Raw genomic sequence first — 15500 nt, 5'->3', positions numbered from 1 at the left:
CAATATAATTATAATTACATATTATTCATATATTATAGTTACAATTGCAGGGCTGAAAAATATGAATCAGTTGTCAAATTCAGTTTTAATGCAATAGCTGATTTAGATTTGTGCAGTAGCAGGGACTCCTGTCGAAAGGAATTAGACATATTGTATGTCTTTTCTAATGAATGTTGGTACCTGCAGTATGAATCCCTCCCATTAGGCATGTATGGCATTTGTTGCTTAAGTGTACATGTTACCGGGCCATTAAGGAGATATATCGAGGGCTCCCGCTTCAAGCCCATGCCTTACCTGTCAGTCCTCAGTATGTATGTGATCTTCCATACACAGCACACAGAGAGACGAGGAGAGCCTGCTCCCATATATCTCTCAGTCACACTCAGGAGCATTAAGCAGTGAATTAAGAGTGACCACAGGGAGTCTGGGATTAGGAGTCTGAGAAAGAACCATTTTTCTGTAACAACATATATTACAAAAAAGCAAACCTGGTGGTTATACTTTGAAAACTATTTTAGGAAACAATATAACAATTGCATGATAGTGAATTAACACCCAGACTGAACATTTGAAGTTCAGTCTGAGTTCATGGGAATTTCATATTCCATAATGGGAATCGATAGGAGCACCAGATACTAAAAGCTAAAACTTTTGCAGCCGACATCCCATCAGTTGCCTCTTAGGCTGAAATGCATTATGGTGCGGGATCTATGGATGCTATATTTGCCCTCTGGCATTGATTTGTTGGAACAAAAAACTATTTTTGAATTTTTTTATTACAAATATGCCAGATCACTGGACATATGTTAACTAGGCAATATTGGTTGTCCATTCCATGCATAAAGATTCCATTCTGTTTATTGAGAGAAATGTGGTTTAATTCATGCTAAATGTATTACTAGATATGATGTAGAGCTAAACTGGATGTATTATTTCTATAATAATAACACTTGAAGTAATAGTATCCATTTTGCTTTATACTATTGAATATATAGGGTAACCATTGCTGAGATGCAGTTCCTGCACTGTGGCGGACTAGGAGGGGTACCATGCAGAGTAGAAATGTTAAAAAAAAGGAAATGCTTCTGTGCATTGCTACTATTACAGCTAATTTAAAGGGGTGAAACTTTTCTTTCTTTTTTTTTATCAACTGGTGCCAGAAAGTGAAACAGATTTGTAAATTACTTCTATAAAAAAATCTTAATCCTTCCAGTACTTATTAGTATTACTGAATACTACAGAAGAAATTTTTTCTTTTTGGAACACAGTGCTCTCTGCTGATATCATGACCACATTGCTCTCTGCTGACATCTCTGTCCATTTTAGGAACTATCCAGAGCAGCATTTGTTTGGGGATTTTCTCCTACTTTGGACAGTTCTTAAAATGGACAGAGGTGTCAGCAGAGAGCACTGTGGTCATGATGTCAGCAGAGAGCTCTGTGTTCCAAACTGGCACCAGTTGATTAAAAAAAAAATTTCACCAGAGTACCCCTTTAAGCTTACAAGCCTAGAGCATAGATTTTCTTTTGACTTGATAAAGGGAAAGCTTGTCTCTACAAAATACTGTTAGTCCAATAAAAAAGGTATTACAAGATACTGCAACATTTTTTGACTAATACAGCTACTCAAATGTACTATATTATGTCAAAATGTAGATAGATAAATATATATATATATATATATATAGAGATAGATAGAAAAGATAGATAGATAATGTTTTCCAAATGGAATAACCAGCCAACCACATTGGAAAGTCTTTTGTATGAAAAAAACATGGTTACGGTATAAATATAATCTAATAGTCTAATGTCACTGGCATGTGATGTTATTATATAATATTTGACATAGTTAGTTTAGCTCTTCTTTTATTAGTTAATATTTATGCTTCTTCAGTTGCTTGCAACATATTTATTGACATACCATTGCCTTGCACACTTGTGTGAATAAAGACCAGAACTTTTTTTTCACTTTACTGGAGTACTGCTATTTGTCCATGACCAAGATCCAGATACAGTCTGTACCCTTGCACTTTAATATTTGGTAGAGCTGATTTCCTTAGTTGTTAGACAGATAGATAGATAGTTTGAAGAAAAGTTTGGGCTGCACTAGAAAAAGTTCAGATAGGTGCTCACTGCAGGTGGACTTGGTCCCAGAAGTCCCAAACGATACCAATAGTAGAAAACAGCAGCACACAGGTGACTTGGTGAAGAATATGTGGCTTTATTCACCAAACAATGGTGACGTTTCGGCTGCCTCTCGCAGCCATTGCCGAGCCAATGCTCGACAATGGCTGCGAGAGTCAGCCGAAACGTCGCCATTGTTTGGTGAATAAAGCCACATATTCTTCACCAAGTCACCTGTGTGCTGCTGTTTTCTACTATTAGATAGATTGATAGATACCAAGTCCAATAAAAGCAGCACATCCAAAATAAATATCAACGGCAGTGGAGGGTGTAGGCATGCATAGAGCTGTGGTTAACATATCCAACACGATAGCCAAAGAAGTAATGCAGCAAACCAGGCGAATCTTATCAAAAGATGGTGGTTTGTGCCAAAGAGCAAAGACAACGTTTCAGAAGCCTCATGCTTGAAAAAGGTAGCAGGAAGCTACTGAAATGTTGTCTTTGCACTATGGAATAAACCACCATCTTTTGATGACATTCGCCTGTTGTGCTGCATTTATCCTTTAGATACATAGACAGATAGATAGAAAGATCCATCCATTTAGAAGAGAAGACAGATAGAAAGGATTTATTTATTATTAGATTTTTTATTTGATTTGATAAAATAAACAGACAGTATGACTCACAGAAAATAGAATAGCATATGCGAAAAATGTTTTCTAGATGTCAGACTTTTGGCTATTGCAATAAATATCTGTAGTAATGTAATCTAAATAATCAAGACTTATTGAAAGGATATGTTTTAACTTTGCATTGTTCTTTTTTATAATTTTTTCTAGGTCATGGATTATACGGGACATTTGAAATGTTATCTTCTTGGAGGAAAACCAGAGAAGATCAACACGTGAAGGAGAGGACAGCCGTTGTGTATGCAGACACCATGATTTCCTTCTCTCTCACAACTGCCATGTATTTAGTCACCTTTGGGATTGGCGCTAGTCCATTCACAAACATTGAAGCTGCAAGGATATTTTGTCGAAATTCATGTATAGCAATCTTCTTCAACTACCTCTACGTACTATCATTCTATGGCTCTAGCCTTGTGTTTACTGGGTACATTGAAAATAATTACCAGCATAGTATTTTCTGCAGAAAGGTGCCAAAGCCTGAAATCCTACAGGTCAAGTCATTGTGGTACAGGTTTCTTATGACTGCAAAATTTAGTGAAGACACAGCAGACTCCGAAGAAACAAATTCATATGAAAGTCATCTTTTGGTTTGCTTCCTCAGACGCTATTACTGTGACTGGATAACAAATACATATGTAAAACCTTTTGTAGTTCTCTTTTACCTTGTTTATATTTCCTTTGCCTTAATGGGCTACCTGCAGGTCAATGAAGGGTCTGATCTAAGTAACATTGTTGCAACTGAAACACGAACCATAACATACACAAGCATCCAGCAAAAGTATTTTAGCAACTATAGTCCGGTTATAGGCTTCTACATCTATGAGTCTATTGAATACTGGAATACAAGTGTTCAGGAAGATGTTCTGGAGTATACGAAAGGGTTTGTGAGAATATCCTGGTTCGAGAGCTACTTAAGTTATCTCAGAAAACTTAACATGTCTACTGGATTACCCAAAAAGAACTTCACGGATATACTACGGTATTCTTTCCTTAAAAATTCACGGTATGCACATTTTTCTGAAGACATTATCATACCCAAAAAATACAACAACGAAGTTGATGTGGTGGCCTCTAGGATGTTCCTAATTGCCAAAACCATGGAAACAAACAGGGAAGAACTTTATGATCTCCTTGAAACTTTAAGGAAGCTTTCTCTAACCTCCAAAGTAAAATTCATTGTCTTTAATCCATCCTTTGTCTACATGGATAGATATGCTTCTTCAGTGGGAGCTCCATTGCAGAACTCCTGCATAAGTGCTTTGTTTCTGCTTTTTTTCTCCGCATTTCTTGTTACAAGTTCTATCATCAATGTCTGGATTACGCTAACTGTGGCCTCTGTGGAGTTTGGAGTCATTGGATTCATGACCCTATGGAAAGTTGAATTGGACTGTATATCAGTACTTTGTCTTATCTATGGAATTAATTACACTATAGACAGTTGTGCACCACTGATATCCACCTTTATTTTGGGAAAGGAATTTACAAGAACTAAATGGGTGAAAAATTCATTAGAAGTCCATGGGGTAGCCATTTTACAGAGCTACCTCTGTTACACTGTTGGTCTGATCCCTCTTGCAGCTGTGCCTTCAAATTTGACCCATACACTATTCAGGTGCTTGTTTTTAATAGCATTTGTCACATTCTTTCATTGCTTTGCCATTTTACCAGTTATGCTTACTTTTGTTCCCCCTTCAAAGAAGAAGAGGAAAGAAAAGAAGACACTGGATAACCGTGAAGAGATAGAATGTGTTGAAATGGTGGACCTAGACAGCACCAGAGTGGTTGACCAAATTACAACTGTCTGAAAAATATATATTTTTTCTTTGTATGTTTTTTTCACCCTAGGTCTTACTAAGAGAATGTTTTAATAGAACATTTGGTCTAATGACAAATAAATATTAAAACAAATATCCAATACAATCCTATTGAAGGATGTTCCAGACACTTACTGAAAAATGAAAGATAAACAAAGGTATATGCAGATGGTTGTTCACATCCAGATAATTAGATGTTGCTATTCTCTTCACACCTATGGAAGATATATGTATAATAAATCAGCCATAACATTAAAAAAATGGTTAGTATTGCGTAGATGCCACCAAAACAGCTTTGACCTATCAAGAAATAGTCTCCACATGATCTTTAAAGGTGTCCTGTGGTAGCGGACATAAAGATGATTGCACAGATCCTTAAGGTTCTGTAAGTTGCAAGTTGGACCTATGGATCAGATCTATTTTTCAGTACATTTCACGGATGCTCTTTAGAGGCAATATCTAGGAAATTTAGAGGCAATTGTAACACCTTGATATCCTTTGTCTTGTTTTCCCAACCCTTTCTGAACAATTTTTGCAGTGTGGGAGGTGTATTTTGCTGCAGAAAGTGGGCATTGCCATATCATTGAAAAGAAGGGGTGAAGTTGGTGTGTAACAATGCATGGGTAAGTGATACATGGCAAAATAGCATTAACATTAATGCCAGGACCCCGAGTTTCCCAGCAAATCAGTGTCCAGATCATCACATTGACTGTTTCCTATAGTGCATCCTGGTTCTATGTCTTCTCGATGTAAATGACTCAAACACTTTTTCAATACTTAGATGGAACCAGAATGCTCCCGGCATCCACATGTGCACCTACCTAAGTATCAACTAAGGAGCCAATTAGTTGACATTCCTGTAAAAACAGTGACCCAGGGTTACAGGCAGGTGAATAACCTGATGGTTCTCTCTACCCTAGACCTCAAGAGGGACACCCAAAAGGGTACTGTACCCTGGAAAATCCTAGTGGGCAAAACACATGAGTAAAGTGGCACAGTGACAAACAATAAAAAAGAAAGAAAATAATAAATAGATGTGCCCATGTGATACAGGCCGGATCTATAAAAAATTCAGAAATTTAGAAAACTAAAGGTTAGTATCCACATAGGGTGAGAGGGAAATATGTGCATGTTCCAACACCCGGGTTCACCGTTTCTAGAGTACTTCTGTATCCTGGCTCTTACCCTTCCCAAACCTTATGGCCAGATTTGGAGGGCCAAGTCACCTCGGTTAGCCATTGGCCAGCCCCTGTACACTTTGTGTGTAGATCAATTTTTTCTAAGTGGCTTCTGCACACCATTAATAAGAACAGATACAACACTTACCTAAAATACCTTACAAGACTTGCCATTTTGGAGATCAACTAGTTATCACAATTTGGCCCTGGTCCAAGTTGCACAGATCCTTACACTTGTCTTTTTTTACTACTTCGACTTTGCTTGCTGCCGCACATGTCCCATTATTCACTGCACCTGTAGTTTTAATGTTATGGTTGAAATATTAAGATATATATATATATGTATATATATATATATTCCAAATAAAAGTCAAAGGAGAATACAATAGGAAGTCTGAGTGTGCATCACTTACAGTGTACCTGTCACTTTAAAAACTTTGGAAACAAAATTTTCAAGAACTAAATGGGTGAAAAAAGTCCATGGGGTAGACATACACTTTAAAGTCCAAAGGTTTGATCGGTTAGGAAGAGTATTTAGAGTGAGGTGAGAAGTGCCTGGCTGAGCGCTTTTCTCCTTGCTATCTGTGGGCACGATAATCCCATACACTTACACTGGGAGTCAGTCTTGGTCACCAGGCACAGAGCTGGGGGCCTCGCACGTACATCTCCCAGCTTGTTTGAACCATCAGGTCTGAACACCCAGACCTTGATAGATGAAAACTTTTTACTTGTTTCTACAACATGCCCAAATGTTTTTAAAGTGACAATGCCCATTTAAAGAGGTATTCTCATCTCATAAACTGGTGACATATCATTAGAATATATTATGGGGGAGATTTTTTTAAAACCTGCACAGAGGAAAAGTTACCCAGTTGCCCATAGCAACCAATCAGATCGCTTCTTTCATTTTTATCAAGTGGTTGCTATGGGCAATTAGGCAACTTTTCCTCTGCACCGATTTTGATATATCTCCCCCTATGACTATCTAATTGATCGAATCTGGCTTCTGGAACCACCACAATTGATCTTAAAGGAGTAGTCCAATGGTGAAAAATTCTATACAGTTAGCAACAGTTTAAAAAGTTATATAACTTTGTAATATACTCACATAACCCATCTGGAACGGAAAGTACCTTTTTCAGTGATTTCTCTCTAGACAGGATTTCTCTCTACACTTCTTCTACAGCCTGTGGTCAGCTCGTCATTCCTTGCCTCATAGTTCTCAATATGTGAGTGTTCACCAATCACAGCACTCACATATTGAACCAATCACAGCAGTCCTGCTTGAGCCTGGTCACGTGGGTGCCGTGCTGTAAGCCAGCAGAAGTGTGAGGGGGAGAATGTGGGCTAACACAGCTCCTCCCCCCCAGCTCTGTCTACATAGGACCTAACTTATCATGGGGATGTTTCAAGTTTGCATGGGGGAGGGGAGGGAGAGAGGACGTCTGTGAAAGAGACATAATAACGGGCTGGGAATGTATAGACTGCAGGGGAATAAATATCATACTGGGGATGATTTATATGTGTGAGGGGGGGGGGACTCCTGAATGACATGCTGGGAGTTGTAGTCCCTGTTATGTGTGTTTATGCTAGTGTTTACAAACCAGTGTGCCCCCAGCTGTTGCAAAACTACAACTCCCAGCATGCCCTGACAGACTTTGGGCATGCTGTGAGTTGTAGATTTGCAACAGCTGGAGACACACTGGTTGGGGAACACTGTTCTAGCTTATTCAGCATACACATCATGTTACACCAGTGTTTCCCAACCAGGGTGCCTCCAGATGTTGCAAAACTACTACTCCCAGCATTCCCTGGTTGGGAAACACTGGCATACACACATAACAGGGACTACAACTCCCAGCATGTCATTCAGGAATCCCCCCTCACACATAGAAATCATCCCCAGTATGATATTTATTCCCTGTAGTCTATACACCACCAGCCCGTGCAGTGCAGTATGTCTCCTCACATATAGAAATCATCCCCCCCCCTCTCAGTGCTTTCCCCCGTGCAAACTTGAAACCTCCCCATGATAGATTAGGTCCTGTGTAAACAGAGCGGGGGAGGGGAGGAGCTGTGTACGTCCTCATTCAGGCTCAAGCAGGAGTGCCGTGATTGGTTCACTATGTGAGTGCTGTGATTGGTTCAATATGTGAGTGCTGTGATTGGTGAGCAATAAGAAGGGCAGAGATTTAGCACAGTAGGGGGTGATATGGGCATTTGGGGTGTACATTATGTTACAGACTTGAGAGGAAGTCATTTTTTTCAGAGTGAAGAGGATGATGGGAGCTCAGGCTCCATAACCAGGAAGTGCTCCTATTTTCACAGTGGCATAGCATACAAACGGGATGGGGCAGACATATAATGAAAAGTGCGGTGGCATCATGGAGTCAAGGTCTAACCTGTGGCTGGTACTTATTATCAGATTTTTCACTATTGGATATCTCCTTTAAGAATGAAGAGTCTGCAGCCTGTTCCCTGTTGTTCCCTTAAAGGGGTTCTCCACCCCTAGACATCTTATCCCCTATCCAAAGGATAGGGGATAAGATGTCTGCTCGCGGGGGTCCTGCTGCTGGGGACCCCCGCAATATAGCATGCAGCACCCACCGTATCTGCTTCCGGAAGCTCTGGAGGTTCTGGCCCCCGACCACGGGGACGGAAGATCGTGACGTCACAACTCCGCCCCCGTGTGACATCAGGCCCCACCCCCTCAATGCAAGTCTATGGGAGGGGGCGTGAAAGCCGTCACGCCCCTCCCATAGACTTGCATTGAGGGGGCGGGGCCTTACATCACACAGGGGTGGAGTCGTGACGTCACAATCTTCCGTCCCCGTGGTCGCGAGCCAGAACCTCCAGAGCTTCCGGAAGCAGATACGGTGGGTGCTGCATGCTATATTGCGGGACCCCCGCGATCAGACATCTAATTCCCTATCCTTTGGATAGGGGATAAGATGTCTAGGAATGGAGGACCCCTTTAAAACAGTGTGCCCTATTACCAGGCTGCAGAGGAAACTGCAGCCAGCACAGTTCCCATTCTCGTGAATGGAATGGTGCTGCAGTGCTCCTGAAACATGGTCGCCAATCTCAAAGTTGAAGGGAGACCCAGAGGTCTGATCTGATTGATCATAACATGAAATCATATAGTTTGCTCTCACTTTATAAAATGGGAATATTCCGTTCATTTTTAGCAGGAAATTCTATTTTTATGCTGCTTGTAAGGCTGTTACTGTTGCTGAGTCCAAACGCCTACAATGGTTAGTTGTGAAAACAGTGTCACTTGTACCCATCCATTTTCTAGCATTTTTTGTGAACTTATCTCAGATATTAAAGGTCAAGATACACTCTTGAAGCTTTGCTGTCAAAGTTTTCTTTTTTAAGCTAGTCTATATTTTATATAGCACAAAATGTTCAGCATTATGTTCATTCATAAAGCACTACACAGATGCAAAAACTATTAATGGGATCATTCACTGTACAGCACATCCACAAGTAAGTGTGAAGGAATTACTCAATACGATAAATCTGTAAAAAAAAAAAAAAAAATAGCTAAAAGTGAACACAAAGACATGTTTTTATGTTTGTTTTCTATAGTTTTCAAAATATATTTATGTTATTCACTAGGTTTTCAAAATTAGGCAGCCAGGGCCGTGTGTCTTCATTATTTACAAAGGTACAACGTGTAATTTACACAGGATCAATGCATTTAAGTGAACTGTCATAAATACATAGAGACAGATGCTGAATGGTGAAGGGTCATATTTAAGTGTGCAGTTCATGGCCTGACATGGCATTTCTTAAGCCAATGTCACATTCATCAACAGGGTATGTTTCCTGACAATGAATATGGAGATCAGTACACAAGAGTCACTTGGGTGTGCCGCTCCCATAATATATAAGTATCAAGAAAACACTTTCAAAATTGGTACCTTAAAAAAAAAAAAAGTACCTTTTCTTGGTTGGGTTAAGTTCAGTATTTTATTGGCTGTTAGGTTTTAAATATAAAAATGTAGGTTTAATAAAAGGACTGTCCAAAATTACAGAAACATGGTTGTTTTTTTTACTTATTTAATTAACATTGGACGTAAATACACTGCTCCAAAAAATTTAAGGGAACACAAACAACACAATGTAACTCCAAGTCAATCACACTTCTGTGGAATCACACTGTCCACTCAGGAAGCAACACTGATTGACGATCAATTTCACAAGGAACAGACAACAGGTGGAAATTATAGGCAATTAGCAAGACACCCTCAATAAAGGAGTGGTTCTGCAGGTGTTGACCACAGACCACTTCTCAGTTCCTATGCTTCCTGGCTGATGTTTTGGTCACTGGGGTACTTTCACTCTAGTGGTAGCATGAGATGGTGTGGCTCAGGTAGTGCAGCTCATCCAGGATGGCACATGAATGCGAGCTGTGGCAAGAAGGTTTGCTGTGTCTGTAAGCATAGTGTCCAGAGCATGGAGGAGCTACCAGGAGACAGGCCAATACATCATGAGACGTGGGGGAGGCCGTATGAGGGCAACAACCCAGCTGCAGGACCGCTACCTCCGCCTTTGTGCAAGGAGGAGCAGGAGGAGCACTGCCAGAGTCCTGCAAAATGAACTCCACCAGGCCAAAAATGTGAATGTGTCCACTCAAACGGTCAGAAACAGACTTCATAAGGGTGGTATGAGGGCCCGATGTCCACAGGTTGGGGTTGTGCTTACAGCCCAACACCGTGCAGTACTTTTGGCATTTGTCAGAGAACACCAACATTGGCAAATTCACCACTGGCGCCCTGTGCTCATCACACATGAAAACAGGTTCACACTGAACACATGTGACAGAGTCTGGAGATGCCCGGGAGAACGTTCTGCTGTCTGCAACATCCTCCAGCATGACCGGATTGGCGGTGGGTCAGTAACGTTGTGGGGTGGCATTTCTATGGGGGGCCGCACAGCCCTCCATGTGCTTGTCAGAGGTAGCCTGACTGCCATTAGGTACCGAGATGAGATCCTCAGACCCCTTGTGAGACCATATGCTGGTGCGGTTGGCCCTGGGTTCCTCCTAATGCAAGACAATGCTAGACCTCATGTGGCTGGAGTGTGTCAGCAGTTCCTACAAAGGAATGGATTTATGCTATGGACTCCCCGCCAATTCCCCAGACCTGAATCCGATTGAGCACATCTGGGACATCATGTCTCGCTCCATCCACCAACGCCATTTTGCACCACAGACTCTCCAGGAGTTGGTGGATGCTTTAGTCCAGGTCTGGGAGGACATCCCTTAGGAGACTTAGGGAGGTCATACAGGCACGTTGAGGCCACACACACTACCGAGCCTCATTTTAACTTGTTTTAAGGACATTACATCAAAGTTGGATCAGCATGTAGTGTGGTTTTCCCCTTTGATTTTGAGTGTGACTCCATATCCAGACCTCCATGGGTTGATAAATTTGATTTCCATTAATAATTTTTGTGTGATTTTGTTGTCAGCACATTCAACTATGTGAAGACGAAAGTATTTTATATGATTAGTTCATTCATTCAGATCTAGGATGTGCTATCTTAGTGTAACCTTAATTTTTTTGAACACTGTATATGTCCTGGAGCCTGTATATGTCCTGGAGCCCTGGTACTTAACGCACCAGGATGTACATTTAGGCCTTTTTGCTGGGCTCCAGAAGCTAAGGGTAACACCCAGTGGGGTCCAAAATCGAATTTGCATATACATTTGAACTAACTTATCTCTTGGCACTAAAGGGGTCAATTAACTAATGAGAGGTGTGTACGAATTCACAGTCAAAAGCCTATTCAGCTTTCCCCATACGTCATAATCTAAAAGCCTGCTAACAAGTCTGCTATGAAGAAAGGTTACTAATTTAATAGAAAAAAAAATACATTATTTAGTGTACTTTGTTTAGTGTTTAGGCCACCACCAATCGCTAGAATGAGGAAGGAAAAGTGCACGGCTAAGTGTTTCCCTGCCCGTCTTGCTGCTCATTATACCAGAAAGACTCCATAGACTTATTATAAAATCTGTCTTGTGTAGCAAGCAGTGTGTTGGAGACAAAAGCGTTCTAGCAATCTGTGGGGGAACAACTAGACCCCAACCAAACAAAACTTTTGACATGTGTCTTTCACTTGACAGTGACACTTTAAGATTCCAGCGAAAATATAAGCCTAGCAATTGAAGTAAAAAGTATTTATTTTTTTAATCAGAACTCTAAATTTATTTTTGCTGTGAGGCGTTTGGATCCAGGAGTAAAAAATAAATAAAAAAATACCAATATTACTATAATGTAGCATTTATAAGTTTATTTGTATATTCTTTTGCTTTGTTTAGCTGTGCTTTGTTTTATTGATTTATATTTAAAATCTTTTTGTGTTTACTGACACTAAATTCTTTGTATTGTATCAGCTTTTATGGTATTTTATTTTAAAAAGGTCCGGAGTTGCACAAGCTCAGGGATCTTGCACAAATGCCCTTTGAAAACTGACGCCTTTAAAGTTTCAAAAATGCAGAAATAAAAAATATCATACATGTATTTTCTGGTGTCAGAGGTGGATTATTTGTTTACACAAACTTACATTGTTTAGAATAAAAGAAATAGAGAACACTGATAACATTTGTTATGCCTAGTGCAAGGGATACAGAATTTCTGGAATTCTGTATCATTTTTTACAGGATTATCAAATGAATGAGAAGTCATTATATATAAAAACAAGGGATAAGGAGCAGCACTCTGCAAGATATAGGTCGAAGGTGGGTGCACACGGCCGGAATCCCAGGTCACGGGAGACACTTCACAATGTAGAAAGGAGAAGACTGTAGCACTCCAATAAGATGAAAAGTGAATGTGGCTTTATTCCAATTCAAACATCAAGGCAACGTTTCAGCTGCACGCAGGCAGCCTTTGTCAAGCAGTTACATAGTGCACATGGTGCGGTATATATATGGTGGAAGGACATGACGTCACGATTACATCACATCATTAGCATATCAAAACAAACAGTCAATGTACGGTATATTACATCATAAACATTATTTATCAGGCAGTGGTAAACCACAAGTTCATATTCAAGTGTACAATGGTAATATACGAGTATATTACCACTGTACACTTGAATATGCACTTGTGGTTTACCACTGCCTGATATATAATGTTTATGATGTAATATACCGTACATTGACTGTTTGTTTTGATATGCTAATGATGTCATGTAATCGTGACGTCATGTCCTTCCACCATATATATACCGCACCATGTGCACTATGTAACTGCTTGACAAAGGCTGCCTGCGTGCAGCTGAAACGTTGCCTTGATGTTTGAATTGGAATAAAGCCACATTCACTTTTCATCTTATTGGAGTGCTACAGTCTTCTCCTTTCTATATATATATATATATATATATATATATATATATATATATATATATATATATATACCGTATATACTCGAGTATAAGTCGAGTTTTTCAGCATGATTTTTCGTGCTGAAAACGCCCCCCTCGGGGAGGGAACTCTCCGCCTGTCAATCCCTTCTAAGTGGTCTTCAACCTGCGGACAGCCATCGGCTTGCTGGGAGTTGTAGTTTCAAAACATCTGGACGTCCGCAGGTTGAAGACCACTGCGATCTTCGTCATCATCCAGACCCCCCTTTTAGTTTTCTACTCACCTCCCCTCGGTGGGAAAGAAGGGTGAGCTGTTCCAGGCCATCTATGTTGCAGGGACCGTCCGGTGGGGAGGGCTAGTCATTCCTGGCTGTCCATCTTCACCGGGAGGCCCTCTTCTCAGCTCCGGGCCGGCCCCGGACTAGTGACGTTGCCTTGACGACGAGGAACAGGGACGTCCGTCCCTGCGCAGGAACGTCCCTGTGCGTCATCGTCAAGGCAATGTCACTAGTCCGGGGCCGGCCCTGAGCGGAGAAGAGGGCCTCCCGGTGAAGATGGACAGCCCGGAACGACTAACCCTCCCCACCGGACGGTCCCTGCAGCATAGATGGCCCGGAACAGCTCACCCTTCCTTCCTACCGAGGGGAGGTGAGTAGAAAACTAAAGGGGGGGGGGAGGTCTGGATGATGATGAAGGCTGCAGTGGTCTTCAACCTGCGGACCTCCAGATGTTTCAAAAATACAACTCCCAGCATGCCCGGACAGCGATGGCTGTCCGGGCATGCTGGGAGTTGTAGTTTTGCAACATCTGGAGGTCTGCAGGTTGAAGACCACTGATGAAGGGCTTGACAGGCGGTGATGATGAAGGAGGGGGGTGATGATGACAGGCGGTGATGATGATGATGACAGGCGGTGACAATGAAGGGGGGGGTAATGACAGGCGGTGATGATGAAGGGGGGGATGATGACAGGTGGTGATGATGAAGGGGGGGATGATGACTGGGTGATGATGACGGGGGTGTTAATGACGGGGGTCTGGATGATGACAGGGGGGATGATGTATTTCCCACCCTAGGCTTATAGTCGAGTCAATAAGTTTTCCTGGGTTTTTGGGGCGAAATTAGGGGCCTCGGCTTATATTCGGGTCGGCTTATACTCGAGTATATACGGTAGCTTGTTCCTGAAATAATATTTTAAAAAAAATACTTTTAAAGTCTATGCCATTCTGGTCAAATAGTCATGCAGTTTTTTAACATTTAGTTTATTTTTTCCAAGGGTGTGTTGTTTTATTCCCAAATGTTTCATTTTCACAGGAATAAGAGATAAAGCACCCAACAATTTCTCCATACAGCAATACACAATATGTGATTCAGGAGGGAAGGAATGCCACGCTTTTTTATCATAGAATTTGTTGGAATGATTTGTAAATTGTCAGCTAACACTTTTTTTTTTTAATAACAAATGTCTCATTAAATGCCAATATTATAGTTTCACTCAGACTGTAAATATTGGGTCATTGGGGGGCAATGCATTCAAACCATTTGAGCCTGCTTTCTCTTCACCCCAAAGTAATTGCATTTTATTCTGCTTTTAAGGTGAGTTTTTTTTTCAATGTGCTATGGAAAGCAAATATTGTTGGCTTTGTGGTCAGCTATAAATTTTAGAGTAAGGCATGCTGTTATAGATAATGTCTGATACCGCTGCTGCAACCTTGCTCATGGAGAAATACCATGAATGGTTTATGAATTGACCTATGTGTATCCAGCCTTACAATAACTGTAAATATGCTTTTCAGCATATGCCAGGGGACAACATCTGCTGTTATCTAACTTGCAAACCTCTACAGTGCATTTATTGTAAGATTAAAGCAGAAGGTTGCACACTATAAATTGTCTTACTCTCCATGTTGTAGATATTAGCAGGCACTTCATGAATCATGTTTTTTCTTTCATTATACTGTAATGAAACTCCACATTACGAAATCACAACCCAAGTGATATATAAACCTGCTGCCAAGTTTTCCAAATTAGGAGTTAGTGTTAATGACAGCAATGCACATTTTTATCTTGCTAATATTTTTTTCTAAGCTCAAACAGCTGTGTTTTCCCAATAATACAAATGTTTAAACCAGATTAACAAAGACTGGAGTTTGTGGTGACCCTCCTGGTGGTTCTGATTGGTGATGTAGGTCCAGGGTAACAGGAGCAAGTACAGTCTGTTGGGGAACAGGAGCACTGCAGACCCACTACCATGTTGTCAGCATGGGGCTCACCGCTGTTGGCATCCTGAATGGCTCAGCCCTGATGTGGCTTCCCAGACT

General features: G+C 40.9%; 1 protein-coding gene across 2 annotated transcripts in view; it reads left to right on the top strand.

Moving 5' to 3' along the window:
- Positions 1–4768, top strand: part of PTCHD1 (patched domain containing 1) — a 230808-nt gene extending 226040 nt beyond the window's left edge. For both annotated transcript variants that reach the window (XM_056558595.1, XM_056558596.1), the window contains exon 4: positions 2963–4768. In XM_056558595.1, the coding sequence (XP_056414570.1) occupies positions 2963–4617 (1655 nt within the window). In that variant the 3' untranslated portion in view covers positions 4618–4768. The remainder of the gene's footprint in view (positions 1–2962) is intronic.
- The last annotated feature ends 10732 nt before the right edge of the window (positions 4769–15500 follow it).

The sequence above is a fragment of the Hyla sarda genome, chromosome 2, assembly GCF_029499605.1.
Source record: "Hyla sarda isolate aHylSar1 chromosome 2, aHylSar1.hap1, whole genome shotgun sequence".
NCBI lineage: Eukaryota > Metazoa > Chordata > Amphibia > Anura > Hylidae > Hyla > Hyla sarda.
The sequence above is the reverse complement of the archived record's forward strand: the minus strand, read 5'-3'. Positions and strand labels throughout refer to the sequence as shown.